Genomic DNA, 26,822 nt, shown 5'->3' with positions numbered 1-26,822 from the left:
CATATTCCAGGTTCAACGACATACAACACATGACTGATGAAGTGAGAAATAAAATCAGATACTATTCCACCAAAACACTAATCTCCCGGTCAAGTCCGATATGCCCATTAAGATTGTGGTCAGATGCTCTCTGATCTGTGCCGTGGCCTGCAGCGGGGAGTGTGGCTGCCGTGGGACAGCCACACCTGTCATGAGTGAGTGAGTGAGTGAGTGAGGAACAGCATCCATCACACAGCACCTAGATGTCAACATCTCCACCTGCAATGCATACATCCTCCCAAGTAGCCAGCAAGACAACACTAAGGAAGCTTCTATTACTACAACACTAAGGGAGCTTCTATTACTACAACACTAAGGGATCTTCTATCACTACAACACTAAGGCAGCTTCTATCACTACAACACTAAGGCAGCTACTATCACTACAACACTAAGGCAGCTTCTATTACTACAACACTAAGGCAGCTATTACCACGACAACACTAAGGCAGCTATTACCACGACAACACTAAGGCAGCTACTATCACTACAACACTAAGGCAGCTATTACCACGACAACACTAAGGCAGCTACTACCACGACAACACTAAGGCAGCTACTACCACGACAACACTAAGGCAGCTACTACCCCGACAACACTAAGGCAGCTATTACCACGACAACACTAAGGCAGCTACTACCACGACAACACTAAGGCAGCTATTACCACGACAACACTAAGGCAGCTTCTATCACTACAACACTAAGGCAGCTACTACCACAACAACACTAAGGCAGCTACTACCACTACAACACTAAGGCAGCTACTACCACGACAACACTAAGGCAGCTTCTATCACTACAACACTAAGGCAGCTACTACCACTACAACACTAAGGCAGCTACTACCACGACAACACTAAGGCAGCTTCTATCACGACAACACTAAGGCAGCTTCTATCACTACAACACTAAGGCAGCTACTACCACTACAACACTAAGGCAGCTTCTATCACGACAACACTAAGGCAGCTTCTATCACTACAACACTAAGGCAGCTTCTATCACGACAACACTAAGGCAGCTACTACCACTACAACACTAAGGCAGCTTCAATCACTACAACACTAATGCAGCTACTACCACGACAACACTAAGACAGCTTCTACCACTACAACACTAAGGCAGCTTCTATCACTACAACACTAAGGCAGCTTCTATCACTACAACACTAAGGCAGCTTCTATCACGACAACACTAAGGCAGCTACTACCATGACAACACTAAGGCAGCTACTACCACAACAACACTGAGGACTCTAATACCACCACAAAGACTGCCATAGCTCCATAGCTCCAAGGCTGTATAGTATAGTATGGATGCATGGTAATTCTATCCTAATAATCGTCAAGTTTCAACAACCACTGCTAAAGAGCCCTTCTTCTAAACCACAAATATACTGGATTCTAAATACTAACCTTTATCAAAGTGAAATGTTTTCCAAATTTCCTTAGTCATTAACAAATTAATTATAGACAAGAATGGACCCCTCAGTTTGTATTGTAAGCCTTTTAGTTTGTATGAGACCTCTGACCTGCCCTGAGGCTAATGCATTAGCGTGAAGACCTCACAAGCTCCTCACACTGATGTGATGATGTGGAGCTGCAGATAAATGGGATATACACCGTGTATCACACATTCATCACTGGGATATGAATCCACACTGGTCCTGACAGTTATAATGTTATACTCACAATGTTATCACCAGTATCTGACCCATGGCTAATTGAACATGGCATCAGCAACCTTATCTCCCCCTGGATACCCATGGGAGAGAAAGCTGAGAGATGTAAAATCAGCAAGTAACAGAATTTGTGTAAGATGGACAATACATGAGTCACGTTGATGCCTCAGACTCCACATCCATGCCATGATAACCCATCACCTCACAGCTACAATGTATCTTTATGCCTACCCTCCATTATGTGGAAACGAGTGTCAGCATCACTTGATTAGTCAGAGCACAAAGAGCCCATTACAGGAATATATTCAGGCCATCTTGTTTCCGTGATTTACAAGCCTGCCTTTTACAGCTTTAAATGAAAACATACTTTGTTTTTCTCTCCCGTTTGGTATCACCGAGCGCCCTTTGACCCCTGGAATATGGTGGGATTTGTCCGGCTATTGAAGCTGAAGGCAATCTGTTTACAAATGATCTGGCTACATAAGATAAGATAATATTTCTTGCAGAAAACATTCCATTCGGAACAGATGCAATATTTGAATGACAAACATTCTGATTAATACATACACATATACAGAAAATACATGCCCGAAAACACAAAGAAATCATTTAAAGAAAATATTAATAGTACAGATTTGATGATATGCATAAAATGTTATGTGTTGATCATGATCAATGGGTATTTATTGCTTGAAATTATAGATATGGAAACATATGCAGTTGAAGCTGATGGCTTCATTATTTGAGGGGATGTAGCAAAATAATTTGTTTTCATGATGGTCAACATTTACATTTTGTGTGGAAAAGTTTCCGGAGAGTACATATTGAATGTGGTCATAATCGATCAATATTTGTCGTAGTTATTACTCGGAACATGTCCAGAAGAAGAAACTGAAGCTCTAGACATGTGACCAGCTACTCTCATATTGTTCGACAGGTCAAGGCTTTGCAGAAACTGTTCGCCTGGTCGTGTGAACTTTGATCCCACTGATATTGGCCAGTGTGGCTATCTAGCTCCATCTCCCTTTTATGTGAAAATTACTTATTTATGAGAAAACACAACTTTTGCTTAAAAACATATTTATAGTCATGTGACCTTTGATGACCTTGATAGTGACTTCTTTTGTCTTTTATGAGGAACTCTTTAAAAAAAAACCATTCAGCTGAATAGACAAAAACTAACAAGGTCAGTTTCATCATGGTCATCTGGCTGACATTTGACCTGGTAGATATTGCCAAACTTGCTGGCAAAATGATGTACAACAACATGTCGACAAGTTGGCTCACATGACACCTTCATAGGATGTGTCGACAAGTTGGCACATACTTGTTGCTGTTTCTTCTGAATACAAGCAGTACATCAAATAGGCTCCCACCTCTTCAACACAGACCCAGTTAGTGGGCCATCAAACTCCATCTTTCTGCTATAAAACAAAATGTTGCGAATCTCCATCTGTGTTGGTGGATCTCCTTCTGTGTTGGTGGATCTCCTTCTGTGTTGGTGGATCTCCATCAGTTGGTGGATCTCCTTCTGTGTTGGTGGATCTCCTTCAGTGGTGGTGGATCTCCATCTGTGTTGGTGGATCTCCATCAGTGTTGGTGGATCTCCTTCAGTGTTGGTGGATCTCCTTCTGTGGTGGTGGATCTCCTTCTGTGGTGGTGGATCTCCTTCTGTGGTGGTTGATCTCCATCTGTGTTGGTGGATCTCCTTCAGTGTTGGTGGATCTCCTTCTGTGTTGGTGGATCTCCATCAGTGTTGGTGGATCTCCTTCTGTGTTGGTGGATCTCCTTCTGTGTTGGTGGATCTCCTTCAGTGTTGGTGGATCTCCTTCAGTGTTGGTGGATCTCCTTCTGTGTTGGTGGATCTCCTTCAGTGTTGGTGGATCTCCATCTGTGTTGGTGGATCTCCATCAGTGTTGGTGGATCTCCTTCAGTGTTGGTGGATCTCCATCAGTGTTGGTGGATCTCCTTCAGTGTTGGTGGATCTCCTTCAGTGGTGGTGGATCTCCTTCAGTGGTGGTGGATCTCCATCTGTGTTGGTGGAACTCCATCAGTGTTGGTGAATCTCCTTCTGTGTTGGTGGATCTCCTTCTGTGTTGGTGGATCTCCATCTTTGTTGGTGGATCTCCTTCAGTGTTGGTGGATCTCCTTCAGTGTTGGTGGATCTCCTTCAGTGTTGATGGATCTCCATCTGTGTTGGTGGATCTCCTTCAGTGTTGGTGGATCTCCTTCTGTGGTGGTGGATCTCCATCTGTGTTGGTGGATCTCCTTCAGTGTTGGTGGATCTCCTTTACTGGTGGTGGATCTCCTTCAGTGTTGGTGGATCTCCTTCAGTGGTGGTGGATCTCCTTCAGTGTTGGTGGATTTCCTTCAGTATTGGTGGATCTCCTTCAGTGTTGGTGGATCTCCTTTAGTGTTGGTGGATTTCCTTCAGTATTGGTGGATCTCCTTCAGTGTTGGTGGATCTCCTTTAGTGTTGGTGGATCTCCTTCAGACATAAGCAGAGTGATAGTGTAGTCCCTTACACTACATACCTTACACAACCTTGTCTGATATACCACCTTAATCTTCATCTAAACATTTAAAACATTATTCATCATTCAGAGAACATATCAAGCATAAGAAGTGCCACACCAATTATTAAAGGAATTCTTTATTTCTTTCAAAATATTTTTTTCCCATTTTCATTGGTCTTTCGAAAATTACACTTTCCTGTGAGCAAAGTAGCTCTTCAGGTGTAGACGAGACTCAAAGATGGTCTATGAAAACTTTTATTACACAATTAATATCTCTATGCAATGTCAAGTAATTTCAGACATGGAACCAAGCTAGTTACAACTGTTGTGACTGAACAGATCAAATGCTAATATTCAACAACCAAAGTGCAGAGTGTGAGTGAGTGAGTGAGTATGGTTTTACGCTAAATATTCCAGTAATATCACGGCGGGGGATACCAGAAATGGGCTTCACAATTTGTGGGGAATCGAACCCAGGTATTCATTGTGACGAGCTAACACTTTAACCACTAGGCTAGCTGCCCCCCGCACCCCCCCCCCCCCCCCCCCCCACCACCACAACCCACCACAGTGCAGGACTGCTACAAGAATATTGATACTTGGCTGTTTTCTATGTTTTGAATAGAAGAAAGAAAACTAAGCAGTTACATAAGTAATTGCACTTCTAAATCAGTTAACAAGGGAGAAAACCACCTTTGAACCAGTAACCCCTCCTAATTTACAGCACCAGCATCACAGGGCAATAAATTTCATCATTACTTTTGTTCAAAGTCTACCTCCCGTATCATATATAAACCATCACCAACATGACAGGGAAAACAGTAGGGACGAGTGGTTCAACAAACACTGAAGGGAGATGGTGCAACTGTTTAGTACAGAAGGGTATCATCACCTCCTAAAATCCCCCAGGCCAGGACATCAATTGGTTGGGTCTACCCCCCACATTCCAAAACAATCCCCCTGAAATACACCCCTAACCCCTCAGCAAGGGGAAGTTACGTAACACAAACAAAGCCCCACGCTGTGTGGGATGTCAATATTTTACTGCCCACCCTGGACGTGATTGGTTGAAGACCTGATCCCTTTAACTCATCAGGGGCCATGGTTTCAATCACCTGACCCACAGGGAGTCAATGGCGGGAATGATGACACAATTAGAGTTGACTGAGGATGTTTGTGACATGGGCTGATTTCAATAGGTGGAGACCATCTAGGGAGCCATGACACCCCACAGATGAGATATTGTGCAACATGGCCGCCATGCCTCATCTGCCACGAACAAGCAGACGCGGAGACGACAATACACGTGTGACACCTCGCGGCACTTCACGTACAGCAGATCGGAATGTTGTTTGAGTAAAACACCCTCATCCAATTAACACACAAAATGATTTTTCTCCCAAGTGACATAACAACAGAACTTTCCATCTGGAAACAAGGCTATCTAATCATTTCAACGACACTTCACAACTGGCCCAAAGCTACATAGAAAAGAATCACATCCTCTGAATGTAAAGACACCTCAGCTTATCCCATTTGGTGTCTGATTCAAGCACCAACTCTTTGAGGTCAATGACATTGGGGAAATATGGTTGTCTTACGTTAAGGTCGCACCAGAACTTACATCTAAGTCATTAAATAAAGGAGGGGAGGTCTTTGCGTTCTGTCAAGAGACAAATGTGGGCACACTTTGCACTATTTTCAGTTATACTGCAGTTCATCAGATTATTTCATTTGCTGTGTAGTTTCTATACAGCTTCCAGAACTCCATGGCATCATGAGATACAACATCATCTGCTAGCACTACAATCACGATTACACTCAACTGAAAATATACTACCCCCTGACTAAAAACATAACTGATCAATCATAAAGAACTGTCATTAAACTATAAAACAATCAAATCTAGCTTAGGAAAATAGAGTCAGATACGGTAAATAGCCGCTGATGATGTGAACAAACAGAAGACACTTCATGCCTGTTGCTCGACAGTGGGATCAATGGCCCAGTCAAACCACTGCCACCTGTGACAGTCTCCCCCAGCTTGCGCCCAGCAGGGGTCTGCTTGTCCCCCAACAGTATCCCCCCTAGTGAGGTAATTCCCCTCACAGAGTGTGTGAACATCCTGCTGCATTCCATCTAAGTGTTTATAGCGTAAACAGATGTGGGGGGAAACTTATACTTTCCATGCAATCTTGTTTCAGCTCCCATAAATCACTGTGTGAATTCTTCACAGGTTCTCTGAGTGTAAACAGTTCCTACTCCAGTGTTTATTGAAGAAGAAGACAGAGAATTCCTTCCACCCCATCTAGACACTGATGTGGTGGACACACACTGGTAGACTAACAACTCCTCTGAAATGAACATATCATACAGAAAAAAACAGTTTCTAATACTGCAGTAATCTAGACTTGCCAAACATTATAGACTTGAATGGGTTGTATTTGATATATATATTTGTATCAGGGTCTGTAAGACAGACTAACACACTGGGTACAGACACTAATGTGTCTTCCTGTCCTCGGTATAACTGGACTGTGGTAAATGGTTGTCTGACTGTCCTTGGTATAACTGGACTGTGGTAAATGGTTATCTGACTGTCCTTGGTATAACTGGACTGTGTTAAAATAGCTGTACTTTCTGTCCTTGGTATAACTGGACTGTGTTAAAATGGTTGTCTTTCTGTCCTTGGTATAACTTTACTGTGGTAAAATGGTTGTCTTTCTGTCCTTGGTATAACTAGACTGTGGTATGATGGTTGTCTTTCTGTCCTTGGTATAACTGGATTGTGGTAAAATGGTTGTCTTACTACCCTTGGTATAACTGGACTGTGGTAAAATGGTTGTCTTTCTGTCCTTGGTATAACTGGATTGTGGTAAAATGGTTGTCTTACTACCCTTGGTATAACTGGACTGTGGTAAAATGGTTGTCTTTCTGTCCTTGGTATAACTGGACTGTGGTATAATGGTTGTCTTACTGCCTGTGGTATAACTGGACTGTGGAATAATGGTTGTCTTACTGTCCTTGGTAAAACTGGACTGTGGAATAATGGTTATCTTACTGGCATCTGTATAACTGGACTGTGGAATAATGGTTGTCTTACTGCCCTTGGTATAACTGGACTGTGGAATAATGGTTATCTTACTGGCATCTGTATAACTGGACTGTGGTATAATGGTTGTCTTACTGCCCTTGGTATAACTGGACTGTGGTATAATGGTTGTCTTACTGCCCTTGGTAAAACTGGACTGTGGTATAATGGTTATCTTACTGGCATCTGTATAACTAGACTGTGGAATAAAGAAATGGTTGTCTCTCTGCACTTGGTATAACTGGACTGTCAGGGTTAGAAACTAACAGTTTTCGTCTACTAGTCTGCATAATGATAACATATGGCAAAACCCTTAAAAAGGGCAAATTTCTACTAGTCCTTATGATACCTTTACCATTGGGCAGTTTGGCAAGGACTATAGGACTAGAGCCAATTTCTAACGCTGACTGTGGTATAATGGTTGTCTTTCTGTCCTTGGTATAACTGGACTGTGGTAGAGTGGCTGTCTTTCTGTCCTTAGTATAACTGGACTGTGGTATAATGGTTGTTTTTCTGTCCTTGGTAGAACTGGACTGTGGTATAATGGTTGTCTTACTGCCCTTTGGTATAACTGGACTGTGGTATAATGGTTGTCTTTCTGTCCTTGGTATAACTGGACTGTGGTATAATGTTTGTTTTACTGCCTGTGGTATAATTGGACTGTGGTATAATGGTTGTCTTACTGCCCTTGGTATAACTGGACTGTGGTATAATGGTTGTCTTACTGCCCTTGGTAAAACTGGACTGTGGTATAATGGTTGTCTTACTGCCCTTGGTATAACTGGACTGTGGAATAATGGTTTTTCTTACTGTCCTTGGTATTACTGGACTGTGGTAAAATGGTTGTCTTACTGCCTGTGGTATAACTGGACTGTGGTATAATGGTTGTCTTTCTGTCCTTGGTATAACTGGACTGTGGTGTAATGGTTGTCTTTCTGTCCTTGGTATAACTGGACTGTGGTATAATGTTTGTTTTACTGCCTGTGGTATAATTGGACTGTGGTATAATGGTTGTCTTACTGCCCTTGGTATAACTGGACTGTGGTGTAATGGTTGTCTTTCTGTCCTTGGTATAACTGGACTGTGGTATAATGGTTGTCTTACTGCCCTTGGTATAACTGGACTGTGTAATAATGGTTGTCTTTCTGCACTTGGTATAACTGGACTGTGGAATAATGGTTGTCTTTCTGTCCTTGGTATAACTGGACTGTGGTATAATGTTTGTTTTACTGCCTGTGGTATAATTGGACTGTGGTATAATGGTTGTCTTACTGCCCTTGGTATAACTGGACTGTGGAATAATGGTTGTCTTTCTGTCCTTGGTATAACTGGACTGTGGTATAATGGTTGTCTTACTGCACTTGGTATAACTGGACTGTGGTAAAATGTTTGTTTTACTGCCTGTGGTATGACTGGACTGTGGTATAATGGTTGTCTTTCTGTCCTTGGTATAACTGGACTGTCCTAGTTTGACTTCCGATGCACAGACCATGAAAACAGGATAATGTTACATGGTGTTGGCTGTGTGGCCTGAGAACCTGCTTGAGAAGGAACCACTTGACTCAGAAACATCCATCATTGCTCCAACTCCTCTGTCCCCATGCCAGTAGCCATTAAGGTTATTATTATTTACAATCCTTTCTGAAAATTTAAACAACTTGTGGTTTAAGAGCATGGCATACTCAAGAGGACAGCCAACCATATCGTGTGAACAGGATCAATAACTGCTTGTCACGCTGTAGGCTAATCGCTCAATTTAAACTTCTGCTTGACCACAATATCTTTCCAGTATGCTACTACAAAGACAATCCCTCATGGCTCTACAAAGGCATATCCAACATCAATTCACAGCACAAGATGAATTCCAAGGTCGATCAATAGAAATATCATGTTTATCTTAAAGCATCTACACAGAATATTAAGATCCAGTTTTGCTATCTCAACTACGCCCCCTACAGAAGAACACTCTTTGATATAATCAAAACCAATTCTTCATCCCCTAAAACAGGTGCCCCCTGCCCCTTCCCCTGGGTGGGGGGGGGAGAAGCAGGTTGGATCGGATTCCAGTCTCACACCAAGTTTGTCTAATTGCAACAAGATCATGTATACAAAGTCAATGACCCATATCCCTCACCTGTCACGCTCGACTGGCACCAGGGAACGCAGCCAGAGGGGGCGGAGATTCTCATAGGTTAATGTTTTATTAATTAGGATACTCATAAACTTTGCTTTTATTTTGATGACCTTTTAACCATGTCTAGCATTGCAGGAGCAGGCCACCTTCATATCCTGAAGGTCGGCAATAATAAACATAATAGAAGGCGACTGCTAATTATTCACTGGAGACATTAGTGCATGTCATGTGGGTTTCAATGCTGCCTACTGCAAACAAGGAATAGATGGCAAAATAGGATAACATACAGATTGTGGGATGCTGTAGTCCTGCACCATGACCGTGGAATATATTTATTTCATGAAAAAAAAATAATCTAGAAATGCATACAAAAGCAAGTCTAGCCAGCTCTGAAATCAGCATAGGGAAAAAAAATATATTTTTAGAGTCAAGATATTGTGTAATATAAGATTTCAGAGACTAAATGTTAGTCTAGGGATGCTGGTGAGATTATAGTTCCCCTTTTCAGCTCTAGTAGCCTATTCTCATCCCCTTATCAGCTCTAGCAGCCTATTCTCATCCCCAATTCAGCTCTAGCGGCCTATACTCATCCCCTTTTCAGCTCTAACAGCATATACTCACCCCTTTTCAGCCGTAGCAGTCGCTGCTCATCCCTTAGCACTCCGACACCTCTTATTTGCAGTGAATTACCGATATCACTCATTAATAAGTCTCGTTAATCCGACACAGTGATCAACGTACTCTCTGGTCATCTGCCCGCGAGTACATAGCCTGTGTTTTGATGCGAGACGAGTAGGCTGGTAGCTGCATATTACAACGTCTGCAGGGATAAACTTGCTTAACAATAAACAATTAATACTTTGAATGAAGAAAACAGGATTAATCACATGCTTAGATTACCTCAATCTCATTAAAATCAGTTACAAGTTCTCGCTATCGAAGAGGACATCCCATTACAGGTCACGGCAGAACAACCTTTCGCGAACTATGACCGACCAATGAAATGACTAACAGGAAATCAACATTAGCCACTTAAAAAGCAGCCTTCTTAAGCTTTGCGGCTGTCCAATTTTCGATAACGAACGTTGATACTACTTTATTTCGTTTATCCGACATACTCGTTAATCCAACATAATCATATGCAACCAACAATGTCAGATTAACAGGACTTGACTGTACATCAAAGTGTGTCAGGTGGATGTGTGAAGAAAACCCAAAGTGATGCAGGTCTCAGATGTTTACCACTTTGATGAAACCAATGAGCACGGGTAGGGTGCTGACAAACCTAGAAACATAATCGGGGCTAACCAGGATTCGAATCCAAAATCAAAGGTTTCTGGCGTGCTCAAAGGATGCAACTTACACGACTGTGGCCTTTTATAGAATTCTGGTTACTTAACGTTATACATAACTCTATTTCGGGGTCTACGCCTAATACTAACTGACCCTACGGTAATGAAGACCTTAAGAAATGAACCACGAGTATTGGAGGGTGACATTGCAGCACAACAACACAGCAAAGCAAGGCCGGCCCTATACTCAGCCTCCTTATCCCATCGGCCTCATCTTCCATCCCCAACATCAGGAATGTGGTCCACAAAGTGATCTTAGAGCTAAGTTGGTTGTAACTCCCATACTTTATTATAGGCTTACAATCAACGAAGCACTATGATCGCTTTGTGGAACGAGACCCAGGTCTGGTTACTGCATCCCAGTACCCAGCAAGTACAAGCAACTAATTGCAAAACATTTCTAAATTCAGGACTCCTTGATTCACATTCTGTGTGCCATACCCCAAAATAGTGGCAATAACTAACCTGAAACGTTTACCAGACCCATACTGATCAGGTAAAAGGCCATCCCCTGCACACTCTGTAACATGCTCAACATCAGACAACTGACTCAAGACACCCTTAACATCAGACAACTGACTCAAGACACCCTTAACATCAGACAACTGACTCAAGACACCCTTAACATCACACAACTAACTCAAGACACCCTTAACATCAGACAACTGACTCAAGACACCCTTAACATCAGACAACTGACTCAAGACACCCTTAACATCACACAACTAACTCAAGACACCCTTAACATCAGACAACTGACTCAAGACACCCTTAACATCAGACAACTGACTCAGGACACACTTAACATCAGACAACTAACTCAAGGCACCCTTAACATCAGACAACTGACTCAAGACACCCTTAACATCAGACAAATGACTCAAGACACCCTTAACATCAGACAAATGACTCAAGACACCCTTAACATCAGACAACTGACTCAAGACACCCTTAACATCAGACAAATGACTCAAGACACCCTTAACATCAGACAGCTGACTCAAGACACCCTTAACATCAAACAACTGACTCAAGACACCTTTAACATCAAACAACTGACTCAAGACACCCTTAACATCAGACAACTTACTCAGGACACCCTTAACATCAAACAACTGACTCAGGAAGCTGGTTAATGTGAATTTTTAATCCTGAATAAAAGCTGCATGAGTGCACCAATTTTGCTTAAATAAAAAGTCTTGAAAACTTAACTAGTTCTTTTTATCTCCATAAATTATCCAGACTCTTTACTCCCTCTTCTGGTTGATACAGCAAACACGATACTGCTGACGGGGTCCAGGTCTCAAGCTTCACAAACCGCATCCCGAGTGTCTTAAACTACTTCACCTGGCTCCCACAATGCAGCATAAGCCAAGCAGAAGCTCAAGGCACCGACCGATGTCCCAGATGAAACCTTATCTTCAAGAACACTGTAAGCATGAAAGACTACCACTGACCTGTGCAGGTAAATGAGTCACAAGATGCCGATATCAGCTGTGTGATCTCCCAGGATGCAGTCAGATAGGCTGTAATCATCGCTCCACACCCTCAGTTACACAACATACCATCGTAATCTTCCACGGATCAACAACACCCAAGGATTATCTCCCCTGCTGAGGAGGCAAAGAGGAATCAGCTCCAGAGCAATAATGCGCTATTTAGCCTCGACAACAAAAAACATACCCATCTACCATCTTCCACGATTAACCATAGGCCGGGCTAATTTCTTTTCATGTTTCACAGACTTCTCGTCCCTTAAAGGGGCACTTTGCATGGCGAATTGTCAGCCCAAGCAAATTTGATGCACTTCCTCAAATAACAGTTTCTTGGTCTGCCAGCTCCAATGTTGTGATATATCCCAACTCAGCATTCACTGCTAACCCTTATTATGCAGACACAATGTCTCAGTTTCACATAGCATTTAATTACAAGGTATTGGCAGAAAATAGGCAGAAAATGGACGTGTAGCATGCAACCCTGTAATTTTGTCAAGTTAAAAACATGTTGCTTGCTTAACCAAAATGCAAGGGAATTAATTGCAATCCATTTATTATTTATTGCATTAATCTTCCATTCACATTGTCACATTGGTAGAAAATATAAAACTGTAATATTCGATACGATTTATTTTGTAAGTGTAGGCCATCGGCCGGGCCAAAATGGTTACATTTGTATTACAAGGGACATGATGTACACAGACCCTATTGTTCTGACAATAATGTACTACGAAGTGACATCGCTTGATAGATATAAATAGCTAGACGTTTAATTAATTTACAATCAGTTGTAGACATTATGATATTAAATTTTTGTTTGGTCTGATATTCACAATATTTCTGTGGTAAGTGATCCACCCAAAACTTGTTATAACCGGAGCAACTAACAAAAAAATATACTCGTCCTCCACATACCCAGCATTACAAACACAACATAGTCTTCTGTCACGCGGGATATCAGTGTATCTCCAAGTTTCAACACACAGCTGATGCGAAAAACATCTAAACCGAGCTAGCGCCACTCTCAAGTTACTGACAGTCACACAGCTAAGATACAACTCTGTACCAAACTATACCTTGAATAGAGAGTAAGAGAAAGGTTTCCTACCCTTTAACACAAGACTATGCCAATTCTATTCATAACTACATTTCAGATGTGACATAAATTCTGACCAAATCGAATGAGGTTGACTTATACACTGGTTTTCCCATACAGAGTCAAACCCAAACTGACCAATAAAGATTTACATTTTGAGACCCAATTAATTTTACCGTTACTTCCTGCCCGAAGCATCATGTGTTTGAAAAGCGACAATCGGAAATACATAATAACCTTGTACAATGACCAGTAACTCTTTTGTATGCATAAAGGTATAATGGATAACACCCACATTCACCTCAAACCATGTTGCTTGGTGTTGACTATTTGACACCTAGAAAGTGCTTGTATGGTTTCTATTTCATCCTTCTGGTGTATACCCCAGACTTCGGAACCAAAGAACAAAATGGGGACTATTTTCATATCACATATTTTAAAATATAAGTCATTTTGAAGAGGATGTAATTTTATCAATGACTTTAAAATTCCAAACATTGCTTTTTTCCCCTGTAAACCAGCATTAGAGAAATGACTTGACCAGGACAGGCTTCTCGTAAAAGTAAGGCCCAAATATTTATAGGAGGACACACACTCCAACTTTAGACCTTTATAGTACCAAATCTCTTGACAACACTCCACCTTTCTTTAAAACAACCACCTTAGTTTCACCCAAAGTGACGACTAAATCATAGTCATTACAATACTTTTCTAGAACATCAATACGCTTCCTAAGTCCATCTATAGTATCTGCAATTAGAGTAATATCGTCTGCAAATAATAACAGGAATATCTCTGTAATATCAGGATGATGTTGTATTCCTGGTCCAGAATTCTGTTCAACTTCAGCAGCTAGTTCATTAATGAACATCGAGAATAAAACAGGGCTTAACACACAACCCTGACGCACTCCTCTTGGACACAGAAACATTTAAGAAAATGAATGTTTGAATTTAACACTAGCCTTAACAGCTGTATAAATAGACTGTATAGCTTTATCATTTTGCCAGAAACACCTTTACTGACTAGTATTGACCATAATTTCATCCGGTTTACACTGTCAAAGGCTTTTGCAAAACCGACAAACAAACCATATACCCTACCCTTAATCTTACTGATATGTGTCTGGATAATACACTGTAATATAAAGATATTATCTATGGTGGAGTAATCATGACGGAAACCAGGCTGGGACTCTGCAATTTTACCATAGACCTCACACCAAGATGTGACCCTTCTGTCCAATATAGAAACATACAACTAACTGAGTGCACTAAGAACTGATATACCCCTATAGTTGGATGGGGATTGGATGTCTCGCTTATGTATCAGAACAATCATTCCCAAAGGCCAAGATTCAGGAAAGTGGGCATTATCAAACATCTTATTAAACAGCACTGTAAGATACGGGACAAAAATATCATTCGCATATTTAAAACATTCTGAAATGAGGTGGTCATTTCCTGCGGATTTATCAAAATTCAAAGAGTTAATAGCATATAGCATCTCCTCTCGTGAAATGGGGAAGTCCAGAATACAGCAGGGCATATCATCATGAATATCACTAACAGTCGTATCAGCGATAACCATATCTTCATCTGTTGGATTGTCAAACACATCTTTAAAATGATCGACCCATTGTTCTACTGATATGTTAGGTACACGAGTTGCCACACTCTGAGATAATCCTCGTATGGTAGACCAGAAACATTTACTATTTGGAAGACGAGATAAAGTGAGTGAGTGAGTGAGTATGGTTTTACGCCGCTTTCAGCAATATTCTAGCAATATCACGCCGAGGGACACCAGAAATGGGCTTCACACATTGTACCCATGTCAGGAATCGAACCCGGGTCTTCGGCGTGACGAGCGAACGCTTTAACCTCAAGGCTACCCAACCGCCCGGAAGACGAGATAAAACCTTATTACACATATATTCATTATAACTTTTCTTTTTATCACATGATAAACTTGTATAAGTCTTTCTGTGTGCTGAGTTTGCCCACGACACATTAACAAATGTGTTACAGTGGAAGAATAGACTGTTGGATATAATCATGTAGTCAATTACACTGGAGTGAGTGAGTGAATATGGTTTTACGCCGATTTAAGCAATATTCCTGCAATATCACGGCCGGGGACACAAGAAATGGGCTTCACACATCAATTACACTGGAGCCTGAGTGACCAGTGTAAGTATAATCACCTATACCTATTTAGAATAGACATGTCGAGAGCGGCACACATATTTACAAGATATTTTCCGGTATTGTTTACAATGATATCACATGACATTCTATCTATGTTGATACTATCGGACAGAATTGACATATTCTCGTTGCCTAAGACCTCGGCGATATCATCATCAATATGTAATATTTAAGCATCCCAGCAACATCCCAGCAACATCCCAGCAACATCCCCGACAGCAATAGTTGGTTCCCACGCTGTACCCTTCATACTAGACTAAAATCTAGTCTCTGAAATGAACATATCGTACATAAAAACAGTTGTTCAGTTATCTTAATAAAAATATAATAAAAAGGAGCCCAGTGACTCTCTTCATTTTCCTGATACTGGAGTGATCTAGACTTGCCAAACACTATAGACTTGCATGGGCTGTATTTGATATAAATTTTTTATCAGGGTCTGTAAGACAGACTACCTTCATACCCATATCAAGAGACGGAGTCGGTTTCCCGCTACCAAGGTTCAGTTCTTTCTTACATTGTTGTAACCAGATTCCACAACTGAAGAACAGACAGTAAACACATCTTGTTGTCCCACTTTGACATCGTCATTAGCTTCATTCTACAACATCATCAACCAACACAAACACCCTCCTATCAAGGTGGCGCAGGCATCACATTACCAAGTTTACTTACTCACAGACAACAAATACATTTCTTTACCAACCCTTAATCTAACTCAGACATGCTTTCTATCTTAGGATTGAAAGGAATCTCATTTACACTTGACAAAGAGCATAGAGGAGAGCTGCCTCAGACCCCAAAGTTGGCCCCTCTACCCCCTCCCACTCCAGGTATATTACCTGTAATTTGTTACCTGCATACCAGTGGGAGGGTAAGTAGGAATGTAAACACACCCTTGGCCATTTCCTGTGTACACTTCTGTCCATCTCCATCGGGGAGGGGAGTGGTCAAATGACCAAGGAGCACTACACTGCCTGGCCCACTGAAGCTGTGCCTGGACCATCTCTAACAACAAAAACTTGCGTACATCTATCTATCTTATAATTAAGCCCTGTCTAGTGCTCGTCTGGAACTATGGCCAGTATGGGACTAGTGGGGATGTTGGTGGAGACCATATAGGATTGCAGATAGTCTCTAAATCTGTTTCAAATTTCAGTATCCCTTTTAGAAATTGTGAAATTTGCAAGAATATAATAAGTATTAATCACACACACACACACACACACACGCACACACACACACGCACACACGCACAGACACAACCAGACACAGAGAGACACAACCAGACAGACACAACCAGACACCGAGAGACACAACCAGACGCAGAGAGACACAACCAGACACAGACACAACCAGACACAGACACAACTAGATGCAGAGAGACACAACCAGACACAGACATAACCAGACACAGAGAGACACAACCAGACACAGACACAACCAGACACAGACACAACCAGACACAGACACAGAGAGACAACCAGACACAGAGAGACAAAACCAGACCGACACAATCAGACACAGAGACACAACCAGATGCAGAGAGACACAACCAGACACAGACACAACCAGATGCAGAGAGACACAACCAGACACAGAGAGACACAACCAGACACAGAGAGACAAAACCAGACACAGACACAACCAGACACAGAGAGACACAACCAGACACAGAGAGACACAACCAGACACAGAGAGACACAACCAGACACAGACACAACCAGACACAGAGAGACACAACCAGACACAGACACAACCAGACAGAGAGACACAACCAGACACAGAGAGACACAACCAGACACAGACACAACCAGAAACAGACACCAGACAGACACCACACAGACACACGGACACCACACAGACACAGACACAACCAGACACAGACACAACCAGACAGACACCACACAGCCACACGGACACCACACAGACACAGACACAACCAGACAGAGAGACACAACCAGACACAGACACAACCAGACACAGAGAGACACAACCAGACACAGACACAACCAGACACAGACACCAGATAGACACCACACAGACACACGGACACCATACAGACACAGACACAACCAGACACAGACACAACCAGACAGACACCACACAGCCACACGGACACCACACAGACACAGACACAACCAGACAGACACCACACAGACACTGACACACACAGACATAGACATACAGCACACCCCTATTCCACTCAAGCAACTAGGCCTTCTCCCTACACACCCAACCCCCACGGCTGCTATGTGTCCCCCTCCCAGTCTGTGTGCGTGGGTGGCTGTCTGGCCCACAGACCCAGTACCCCCTGAGACCCTGCATGTTTCTCCGCTCTGGTATATAATCTGATCTCAAATCTCCGACATGTTGGAGGGCGAGAGTGGATGACCTGGTTCCACACTCCTTAACAAATCACATTTTTGACAGTTTTTTACAAGATTGTGTTTCAAAGAGAGCCATTCAGAGGAGGCTTTAACAACTTGCACACATCTTTGCCAGATACAGTTTCATTTTCCCTAGGAATTTTACAACTTAAAAAAAAATAGCTGCCAATCCTCACCCCCATAATTTTCTGTCACCAGCGGTCAGATGACTCCACTTTTCTGTTTTCTTTGTAAACAAATATTGTTGAAACATTTGTGAGGCTTCATTTCCTCTTCAGATTTAGCTGTTCAAACACCTGTCATCCATGACGGTCCTTCACACATCAAGCAATACTTCAACATTTCTTGAATTATCAATCAAAATAATTTCACAGCTCATAAAGTCATCAGGCCAAACTGATTCAATTGTCCTTCCAGAATTCCCAGAAAAGGTCATGTTTCTTTCATTTATAAGCCATCTAGATTCCATTAAATTATTTACATTTTTGCTTAGTGAGACAAAATTCTGTGAACAGTTGGTGTATGGGATCCCAGGAATTTCATATAATTCCGACTTGGGAGAGGCAAGGTAGAGAACACCAGAATACTTCAGTGGGCATGTGTTTGTATGGTGACAGAAACCTTCGCTGCTGTGTTTGAAATTTGATTAAACACCCATCCCACCCTCACCGCCCACCGCACTGTTTACTTGTAAATGTTTAACCTTGAAATCGTCATCTGCTTAACTCTGATCTTCAGTTATCTAGTCATCTTGTGTCTTAAATTCATAAACATACATTTTCAAAATTCTATTTCAGAATTCATACATTTCAAAACCATTACCATAACTATGATCTATAATAGATAGGATTGTCATTGCTTAGAAATTTTAGTAATGATGTATTGATTAATAATAAAAATAAATTATTCTGTATGTGTAAAGATAAAATAACCTCCATGTAGACCTGCAATTTATCAATTTAATGCTAAATAGAAACAAGGCTTTTCTATGAAATGTTTAAAATTAACATTTCTTTAAACTTTTCCCTGGTAGTGAATTATTAACATAGTTTTGATATTCATACAATTGTAGCGATATTGCATCAATATTGAAAATGTACTTATACATGGATATACACAGTTAATCACTGTGTGTTGGATATACGAGCTGCTGCCCTCTCTATCATGCATAGATTCAACCACAGGGATAATATTTCATGTAGTATTCTCATTATCATTACAATGACTAAAGTCAAGTTCATCTTCTTATTACCATAATGTATAAAGTCTCTACTTTCTTGCTTCCTGTCCCAAGTGGTTGCATACGTGTAACATCATTATCTTCTCTCAGATGATATAATCTGCTAGGGGATGAAGAGCTAGAGATAAGCTGCATATTTCCTAAAATATGCATTAAATAAACTGAAACATGCAGATAAATGAAATCCTAGCATAAAATTTCTTACCAACAGTTACATTCAGAAAAGCTTGTGCGACAACCATACTGACAGATGCCAATTGAAAAACACATTGTGCCGAGTCAATGTACATGCATTTTAAACAGTCGCTGATTGGTGATTAAAAAAAGCTCCTTTTATACAATGTTAAGTTTTGTACTAAAAAGGCTTCGCGGAGAGGGAGTTGCAAGCAGATGCAGACGGGTATACTACGATTAACATAGTTTTAAATAATTAAAGGGGATTGTTACGAAACAGGTTTTAAGTTAAATACCAAATAACAAGAAACAGGTGGATAAAATATATTTGAATACCGTCTAAAAATTGTGGATACCCAATGAAAATCAACCCCCTGGGTAAAGTACCCAAATAACCAAAAGCTTATCTGGAGCTCTGGTGATGGAAAATAAAGTCAGGTTTACATCCTCTTACGACTCCTCGGCCATGAACCTAAAGAGAGTGCATGCTAAAACAAATGAGTGAGTGAGTGAGTGAGTGAGTGAGTGAGTGAGTGAGTGAGTGAGTGAGTGAGTGAGTAAGTATGGTTTTACCCTGTTTTTAGCAATATTAAAGCAATATTACTGCGGGTAACATCAGAAATGGGCTTCACACATTGTACCCATTTCGGGAAGGGCGACCACAAGCTTTTTATCAAAGTATTGTTTCCACCCTTGCCACGTCAAGCCCACTTTCCTGTACCAAATATGATTGGATTATCACACATATCTATAGTCCAATCAGAGAACGTTTCACAAAATCAATATCCACGACTGGTACACATTCATATAAAAGTGATTTACAGCTATCTGTCTTTGTTGGCCCGAATATGTCTTTTTAATCTTTTAAACCTCCCAACAATTGCCTATGTGTTAGGGATAAAATCGTGAATGTTTTTGTCATCTGATCAACTGGGATAGTCGCCATTTTTATGAAGCTATACGAGAAAAGAACACGATCTGATTGGATATCACATTTTGATTACAAGGAGCACAACTGGTGATGTATGCGAGGTGGCGCCAGGGTCGAGCCAGGCGACTATGCTTGTTGCAAGAGGCGACTAACGGGATTGGGTGGTCAGGCTCATGATGCTCGATGATGTCAATTCACTGGATTGTCTGGTCCAGACTCGATTATTTACAGACTGCAGTCATGTAGCTGGAGTATTGCTGAGGGGGGCGTTAAACAACAAACAGACTAGGTTTTGATATAGGCTAGCGGACACACTTGCCCCAGGAAGATTGGGAGTGTGACACCTTCCATGCATAGTTACTAATATGTAGAGGCATCTCCACTGCTCATGGACAGCCGACAGTGGAGAGGACTTCTGTTGAAGATTTAAGATTTTATATTATAATGACAGCCAAAGTACAGAATTTATGGCACTGATGTAATAGAGGTTTTGTATTCATCCCCCTTTTTTCAATCAATACCTGATCATGGTACCGTGAGTTCTAGAATCAGCTCAGTGCCACCAAAGAGGCTATCATTCCTTCAAAGGGGGACGGCCTCCGTGGTCTTGTGGTAGAGCGGAAGGTCCAGGGTTCGATCCCGGGCCGCGTCATACAAAAAGACGTTAAAAGATGGTACTTGTTGTTACCCTGTCTGGCGCTCGGCATTAAGGGGCTAAAACAAGGACTGGTCGGCTCGGAGTCAGTATACTGTGTCTGAGTGGGGTATTCATGTTTAAACTGCGGCATGGTATCTCAGTGAGCTAGCACTATAAATCGGCATCAGTCCTGACTAGTACAAGCAGCCACACACACACATACACGTGCATGCATGTCACTATATAAGTGCAATAATCTTGGACGCGACGTTAAACCCAATTTCACCTCACCTCACCTTCCAAGGGAGGCAGGTCCCTAGGATTGGAATAAAAGTTCCTTAAACTTGTTAATTTGTTTTTAACATCTGGCATTAAATATTTCTGGCTGGAATTCCAGTGGAGTTAAAGAAGGCAATAACCGAGGAAGGCAGCCATCTGCTGGGAACAAGTGGCCAGGTCCCAGAGTGTATAAACACCGAGAAACAATCCCAGGATATTCACTGCAGCATACTAAGACACGAAGATCTTCACACGGATGGTATGTCAAGTGATGAATTGTCGCATAATTGTCAACATACAACCTCTTGTCTTTAGTCATTAACATTGGAGCTGCAGACATCTCGTCAAACGCTGTTGCTTGGTTGGGGCATAGTAACATTAGCCTAAGGTGTAAAGCGAACGGCATGCAGAACAAATGGTTATAATCCGGAGGATTTTCTCTGAAGTGTTGCAACATTACCACACTCACACGACAAAGTTCAGGGTTGTCAGACGGTGACCTCCGACCTCTCAGTGTGTTTGGTGACGGCCCCAGCGCTTCATCTAAATGTGGTGAAATCCTACAACTGCAGCAAGTCCAAGTCGCATGGAATCGGCAAAGTTTGCCCCACAAACAGGACTTCTCCACACCCTTGACTCCTGCTGGTACGCACGGGGGAGCCTCGCTCCGAGACATGACAATTTGGAGGATTTTGCACATATCTGGGCCACTGATTGCCCTCACAAACACCGGCTTGTGTCTGATTGTGTGAGTTTTCACAAGCAGTGGACGCTTAAACAGTTTGTTAACAAAGTTGATCTCTCATTCACCATTTGAACTTGGCAGCACTACAACTCGAATTTCAAATCTCGGCTCAAAACAATCTACACAGTAATGTTCGTGTTTCCATCCTGCCTGAGACATTGAGTGCATTCACGGACCTACACAACTCTCCCCGGTGCATTCACAGACCTACACAACCCTCTGTACTGCATTCACGGACCTACACAACCCTCCCTGGTGCATTCACGAACATACATAACCCTCCCTGGTGCATTCACAGACCTACACAACCCTCTGTACTGCATTCACGGACCTACACAACACTCCCAGGTGCATTCACGGACCTACACAACCCTCTGTACTGCATTCATGGACCGACACAACCCTCCCTGGTGCATTCACAGAACTACACAACCCTCCCTGGTGCATTCACGGACCTACACAACCCTCCCTGGTGCATTCACGGACCTACACAACCCTCCCCGGTGCATTCACGGACCTACACAACCCTCCCTGGTGCATTCACAGACGTACACAACCCTCCCTGGTGCATTCACGGACCTACACAACCCTCCCTGGTGCATTCACAGACCTACACAACCCTCCCTGGTGCATTCACAGACCTACACAACCCTCCCTGGTGCATTCACAGACCTACACAACCCTCCCTGGTGCATTCACGGACCTACACAACCCTCCATGGTGCATTCTGAACAAGTTGGGGAAAGGTTGGGTTTTCTAGATTCACATAGCTGCTTGAAACGAGTCAGCCACAGTGAATGGATATGGTTATGCTACTTTTATCAATATTCCCGCTACATCACGGCAGCAACACCCAAAATGGGCTTCACACCTTGTACTGATATGGGAAATCAAACCTGGGCCTGATGAGCAAATGCTTAAACCACTCACAATAAATTCAAAATTTGGAATTCAGAAGCAATCTGATACATTAATATATCAATCAAAGTTCTTAAATGTAATATAACAAGATGTTGGTACAGCATTATGTTTGCTCAGTCAATAAATACAGCAATAAGCATAATTGTATTTTCACGATGATTTTTATACAGAAAAATGATATAAATAGGACATTTTTGCAATTTTTGTACATATTTCTATTTTCTAACACACACCCTGCAGCATCACCTGCCCATTCTGAGGCAACCGATGAACTGAGACATCCTAATCTCAGCCCCAGGGAAGATTATCTGGCCAAGTGCAGAGACACTACTCCTCACCATGTGATGGTCACCCTCATCATGTCTCGGGCATCGTTTAACGAGACAATAAGTACCTCAACATGCCCTGAGGTCAATGATGGGGGCCGACACGAGTGACTTCCCTGTCTGTGTGCAGGGGACGACAGCGTACGGAAGAAGTAACAGGGCTCATATCCGACGGATGATATACATAGAGGTGGGAAGTCAGTCAATGGGAAATAATGTCCATTAATAACAATATTCTCCAGTTAGTAGGAAGTACATGAAACAAAGCGACTCTGTGAGGTCACACTTGTCCATGCCTCCCCGTGATGGTGTTCACGTTTCTGGAGATTTGCTGGCATATATAGAATGTCACCCGAGTGTCTTTTGATATCGAATATATCAACACGATTTAAGTGGAAAAACTCCCAGGCTTGCTGAGGATTTTTTCAAATTCATCAACGAGTGTTGATATATTTTATATCAAAAGACACGAGGGTGAGATTTTATTTATCATCCAACATCATTCTTCAATCTTTTTCAGTTTGAAGACAGTAATAAGTTGTGTCTAAGTGTAAAAAGTACTGCTAACAGCTTCAGTAGCAGAGCCATTAGCGAGGTCATTTGATTGTGATGTCATGGTAACCAATGACGTCAAAATAACAGCTATGTTTATGTACATAATAATAATGACATGTAAGTTGTTGTTTGAGAAGGGAATATGTTACTTTTACGTTCTGATATTTTGACGATGATTCACTATTCCACAATGCCACTCACAAATCACTAACCACTGACAAATCACATGCACGTGGGTTTCAAGCACCTGTTTTCACCTGTCGTCAAGGTGTCATAGGTCTAGAAATTTACCTTGATCTACTAACACCTGGTTATGCTCAGTTTCACAATAGTCTGTTTTGTTCATATTTTTACACACTTTTACGTGTAAAAAGACATAAAAACCTTTGATACGCTGTATTTGTGCAAAGGCCCAATTAGTACTAATTGAGTTGTTTGAATATTTATAGATTTTGTATATTAACTGCATTTATTTAAAATCTGAGATCGAAAAAACAGGTTTTTTTCATTTCCGTGAATACTTTAGGTTGGAATTTCAAGGCTCAATCGTAGGGCCACCAGTGGCTATTACAAGTTATGTCCCTTCTATGTCCCTCCAATAGACCAATCAGATTCCACCTCTCATATCACATTGATTTGCTTCAAACAAAATGGTGGCTCCCAGTCTAAATGATCTTATTGGTCTTACATCACGAAGTACATGAAATCACTTGAGCACCTTGATTAAAAACATGAAGAGATTTTGAAAACATCTGCCAACGCTCAGGTGAGGGAACACAAGTTCTGTAGATCCTGCAATCGGCCGAAATCGCCATGTTGTTGAAAACCATGCGTCGATTTCGTTACACAATTTTGATTGGACTATGCATAGACTCGTTAGTCCAGCCAAACAGTAACTCCATGATTCCAGCCTAGTTCGACAAGGGTGGAAACTGGACATTATTTCAGTTATATCACAGGGTGACCTGTGGGAGGAAAGCCCCAAATGATGCAGGTCTAAGATGTGTTTTACTTTGGTGAAACCAGAGCACATATTCATTCACCCAAGTAACAAACCCAGAACTGGACAGTTAATTCCCTTGCCTCAGGAAGATGGATAAGCAAGTTAAAATATCTTAACAGGCAAGAAGCAGCACACATTCCCAGAACTAGATTACTTTCCTAAACAACACTATTAGAATAAAAGTTATATAAAAAAGTTAAGGATGTGTTAAAAACAAGCATTTTGTCAGTGACGGAGGTGCACCAATGAACAAGACATAGTGGCTCAGCCAGAAATGTTCCGGAGTAGACAGCAGGCTAGAACCTGCACCATGACTGCGGAATTTATATTATTTAGGTACTTTGTTTTTACTAAAAGCCAAGACAAGTCTAGATCAAACTAAGTCTAGTTTGCTTGATTCTATATGAAAACAACAGAAGAGGAAAAATTCTTTCCAAGAAAAAAAATATAATTTTATTTGATTGACTAAGTGTTAGTGTACCAGCAGGCTTGTCCCTACTCTACATCCTGTGCTGTGGTTGTATGAGTGTTACCAGAAGGGCCACCATGTCAGCCGGCTGCCAACAGCCATGTCTTATCACAATGACTGTTTACCTGACCTGATAAGCCTTCACAATAAGCAAGACTGGAGTATACATCTCTCCACATGATATATGTGACCTTACATAAACTGTGGTCAACTCTCCATGAACTCAGGCCACCTGGCGAGTTCATCTACCTGAGTCGGTGTTAATTACTCCTCACCTGTCTCAGGTGCTTCAGTTGCATCTCTAACTAAACCTCATTAGGTCCGAGAAGACTTATCTTGAGGTTTGAATTACATTAATGTTCCATCAGGTTAAGGTTGGGTGATCGGTCAAACATGTTTTTATGTACTTTTCTTACTGGAATTGCATCTAACATACAGGGTAATTGTGGACTTGTCCTGACCTGGTCTGAAGCTAACAATATCCGTAGAGCTGTGGGTGGCTAACAACATTCATAATGCTGTGGGTGGCTAACAACATTCATAATGCTGTGGGTGGCTAACAACATCCATAATGCTGTAGGTGGCTAACAACATCCATAATGCTGTGGGTGGCTAACAAAATCCATAATGCTGAAGGTGGCTAACAACATTCGTAATGCTGTGGGTGGCTAACAACATCCATAATGCTGTAGGTGGCTAACAACATTCGTAATGCTGTGGGTGGCTAACAACATTCACAATGCTGTAGGTGGCTAACAACATCCGTAATGATGTGGGTGGCTAACAACATCTGTAATACTGTGGGTGGCTAACAACATCCGTAATGCTATAGGTGGCGAACAACATCCATAATGCTATTGGTGGCTAACAACATCTGTCATGCTGTGGGTCTAGATGACAAGATCATGATATCTGAGGATGACATATCTGAGGATGTTGAGACAATGTCATGATCAATGTTTAACATACCTGCAGGCCTAAAGGATAACATAAAAAATAATACAAGTTCAACATACCTGGGGGTCAACAAGGAAGTTCCACAGAAGACTCTCGATGTAGTAGTTGGTGCCGCCCACAATGATGGGGAGTTTCCCCTCAGCTGCCACCTTCTCTATCTGACAGTGTTGAGGAACAGCATCCATGTTTTCATGTACACAAACTTGTGACTCTTACTTAAACATGTCAGTAGACATGTAAACATCATGATGGTGGCCACATCATATCGTAGAGAACAAAATAAAACACTTGCTAATCCATATCCCACCTCTTAACCTGTGTATGACACAAGAAGGCACTTACATTTTGAAGCAAATATGAAGGACCAGGAATACCCATATTATTATAAAGTCTTCTGTCTCCAGCTGCCTACCTAAGAAACTCCTGTGACTCTAGCTACATGAAAAAGAAACTCCTGTGTCCCTAGCTACCTAAATAAGAAAGTCCTGTGTCCCTAGCTACCTAAATAAGAAAGTCCTGTGTCCCTAGCTACCTAAATAAGAAAGTCCTGTGTCCCTAGCTACCTAAAAAAGAAAGTC

General features: G+C 41.7%; 1 protein-coding gene across 1 annotated transcript in view; it reads right to left on the bottom strand.

Moving 5' to 3' along the window:
• LOC139479267 (tRNA dimethylallyltransferase-like) overlaps positions 1–26,822 on the bottom strand; it is a 46,170-nt gene that overhangs the window by 15,848 nt on the left and 3,500 nt on the right. The window contains exon 3 of the mRNA XM_071262133.1: positions 26,304–26,402. Within this exon, the coding sequence (XP_071118234.1) occupies positions 26,304–26,402 (99 nt within the window). The remainder of the gene's footprint in view (positions 1–26,303; positions 26,403–26,822) is intronic.

The sequence above is a fragment of the Haliotis cracherodii genome, unplaced genomic scaffold, assembly GCF_022045235.1.
Source record: "Haliotis cracherodii isolate W230 unplaced genomic scaffold, xgHalCrac1.p SCAF_4, whole genome shotgun sequence".
Classification (NCBI taxonomy): Eukaryota; Metazoa; Mollusca; class Gastropoda; order Lepetellida; family Haliotidae; genus Haliotis; species Haliotis cracherodii.
The sequence above is the reverse complement of the archived record's forward strand: the minus strand, read 5'-3'. Positions and strand labels throughout refer to the sequence as shown.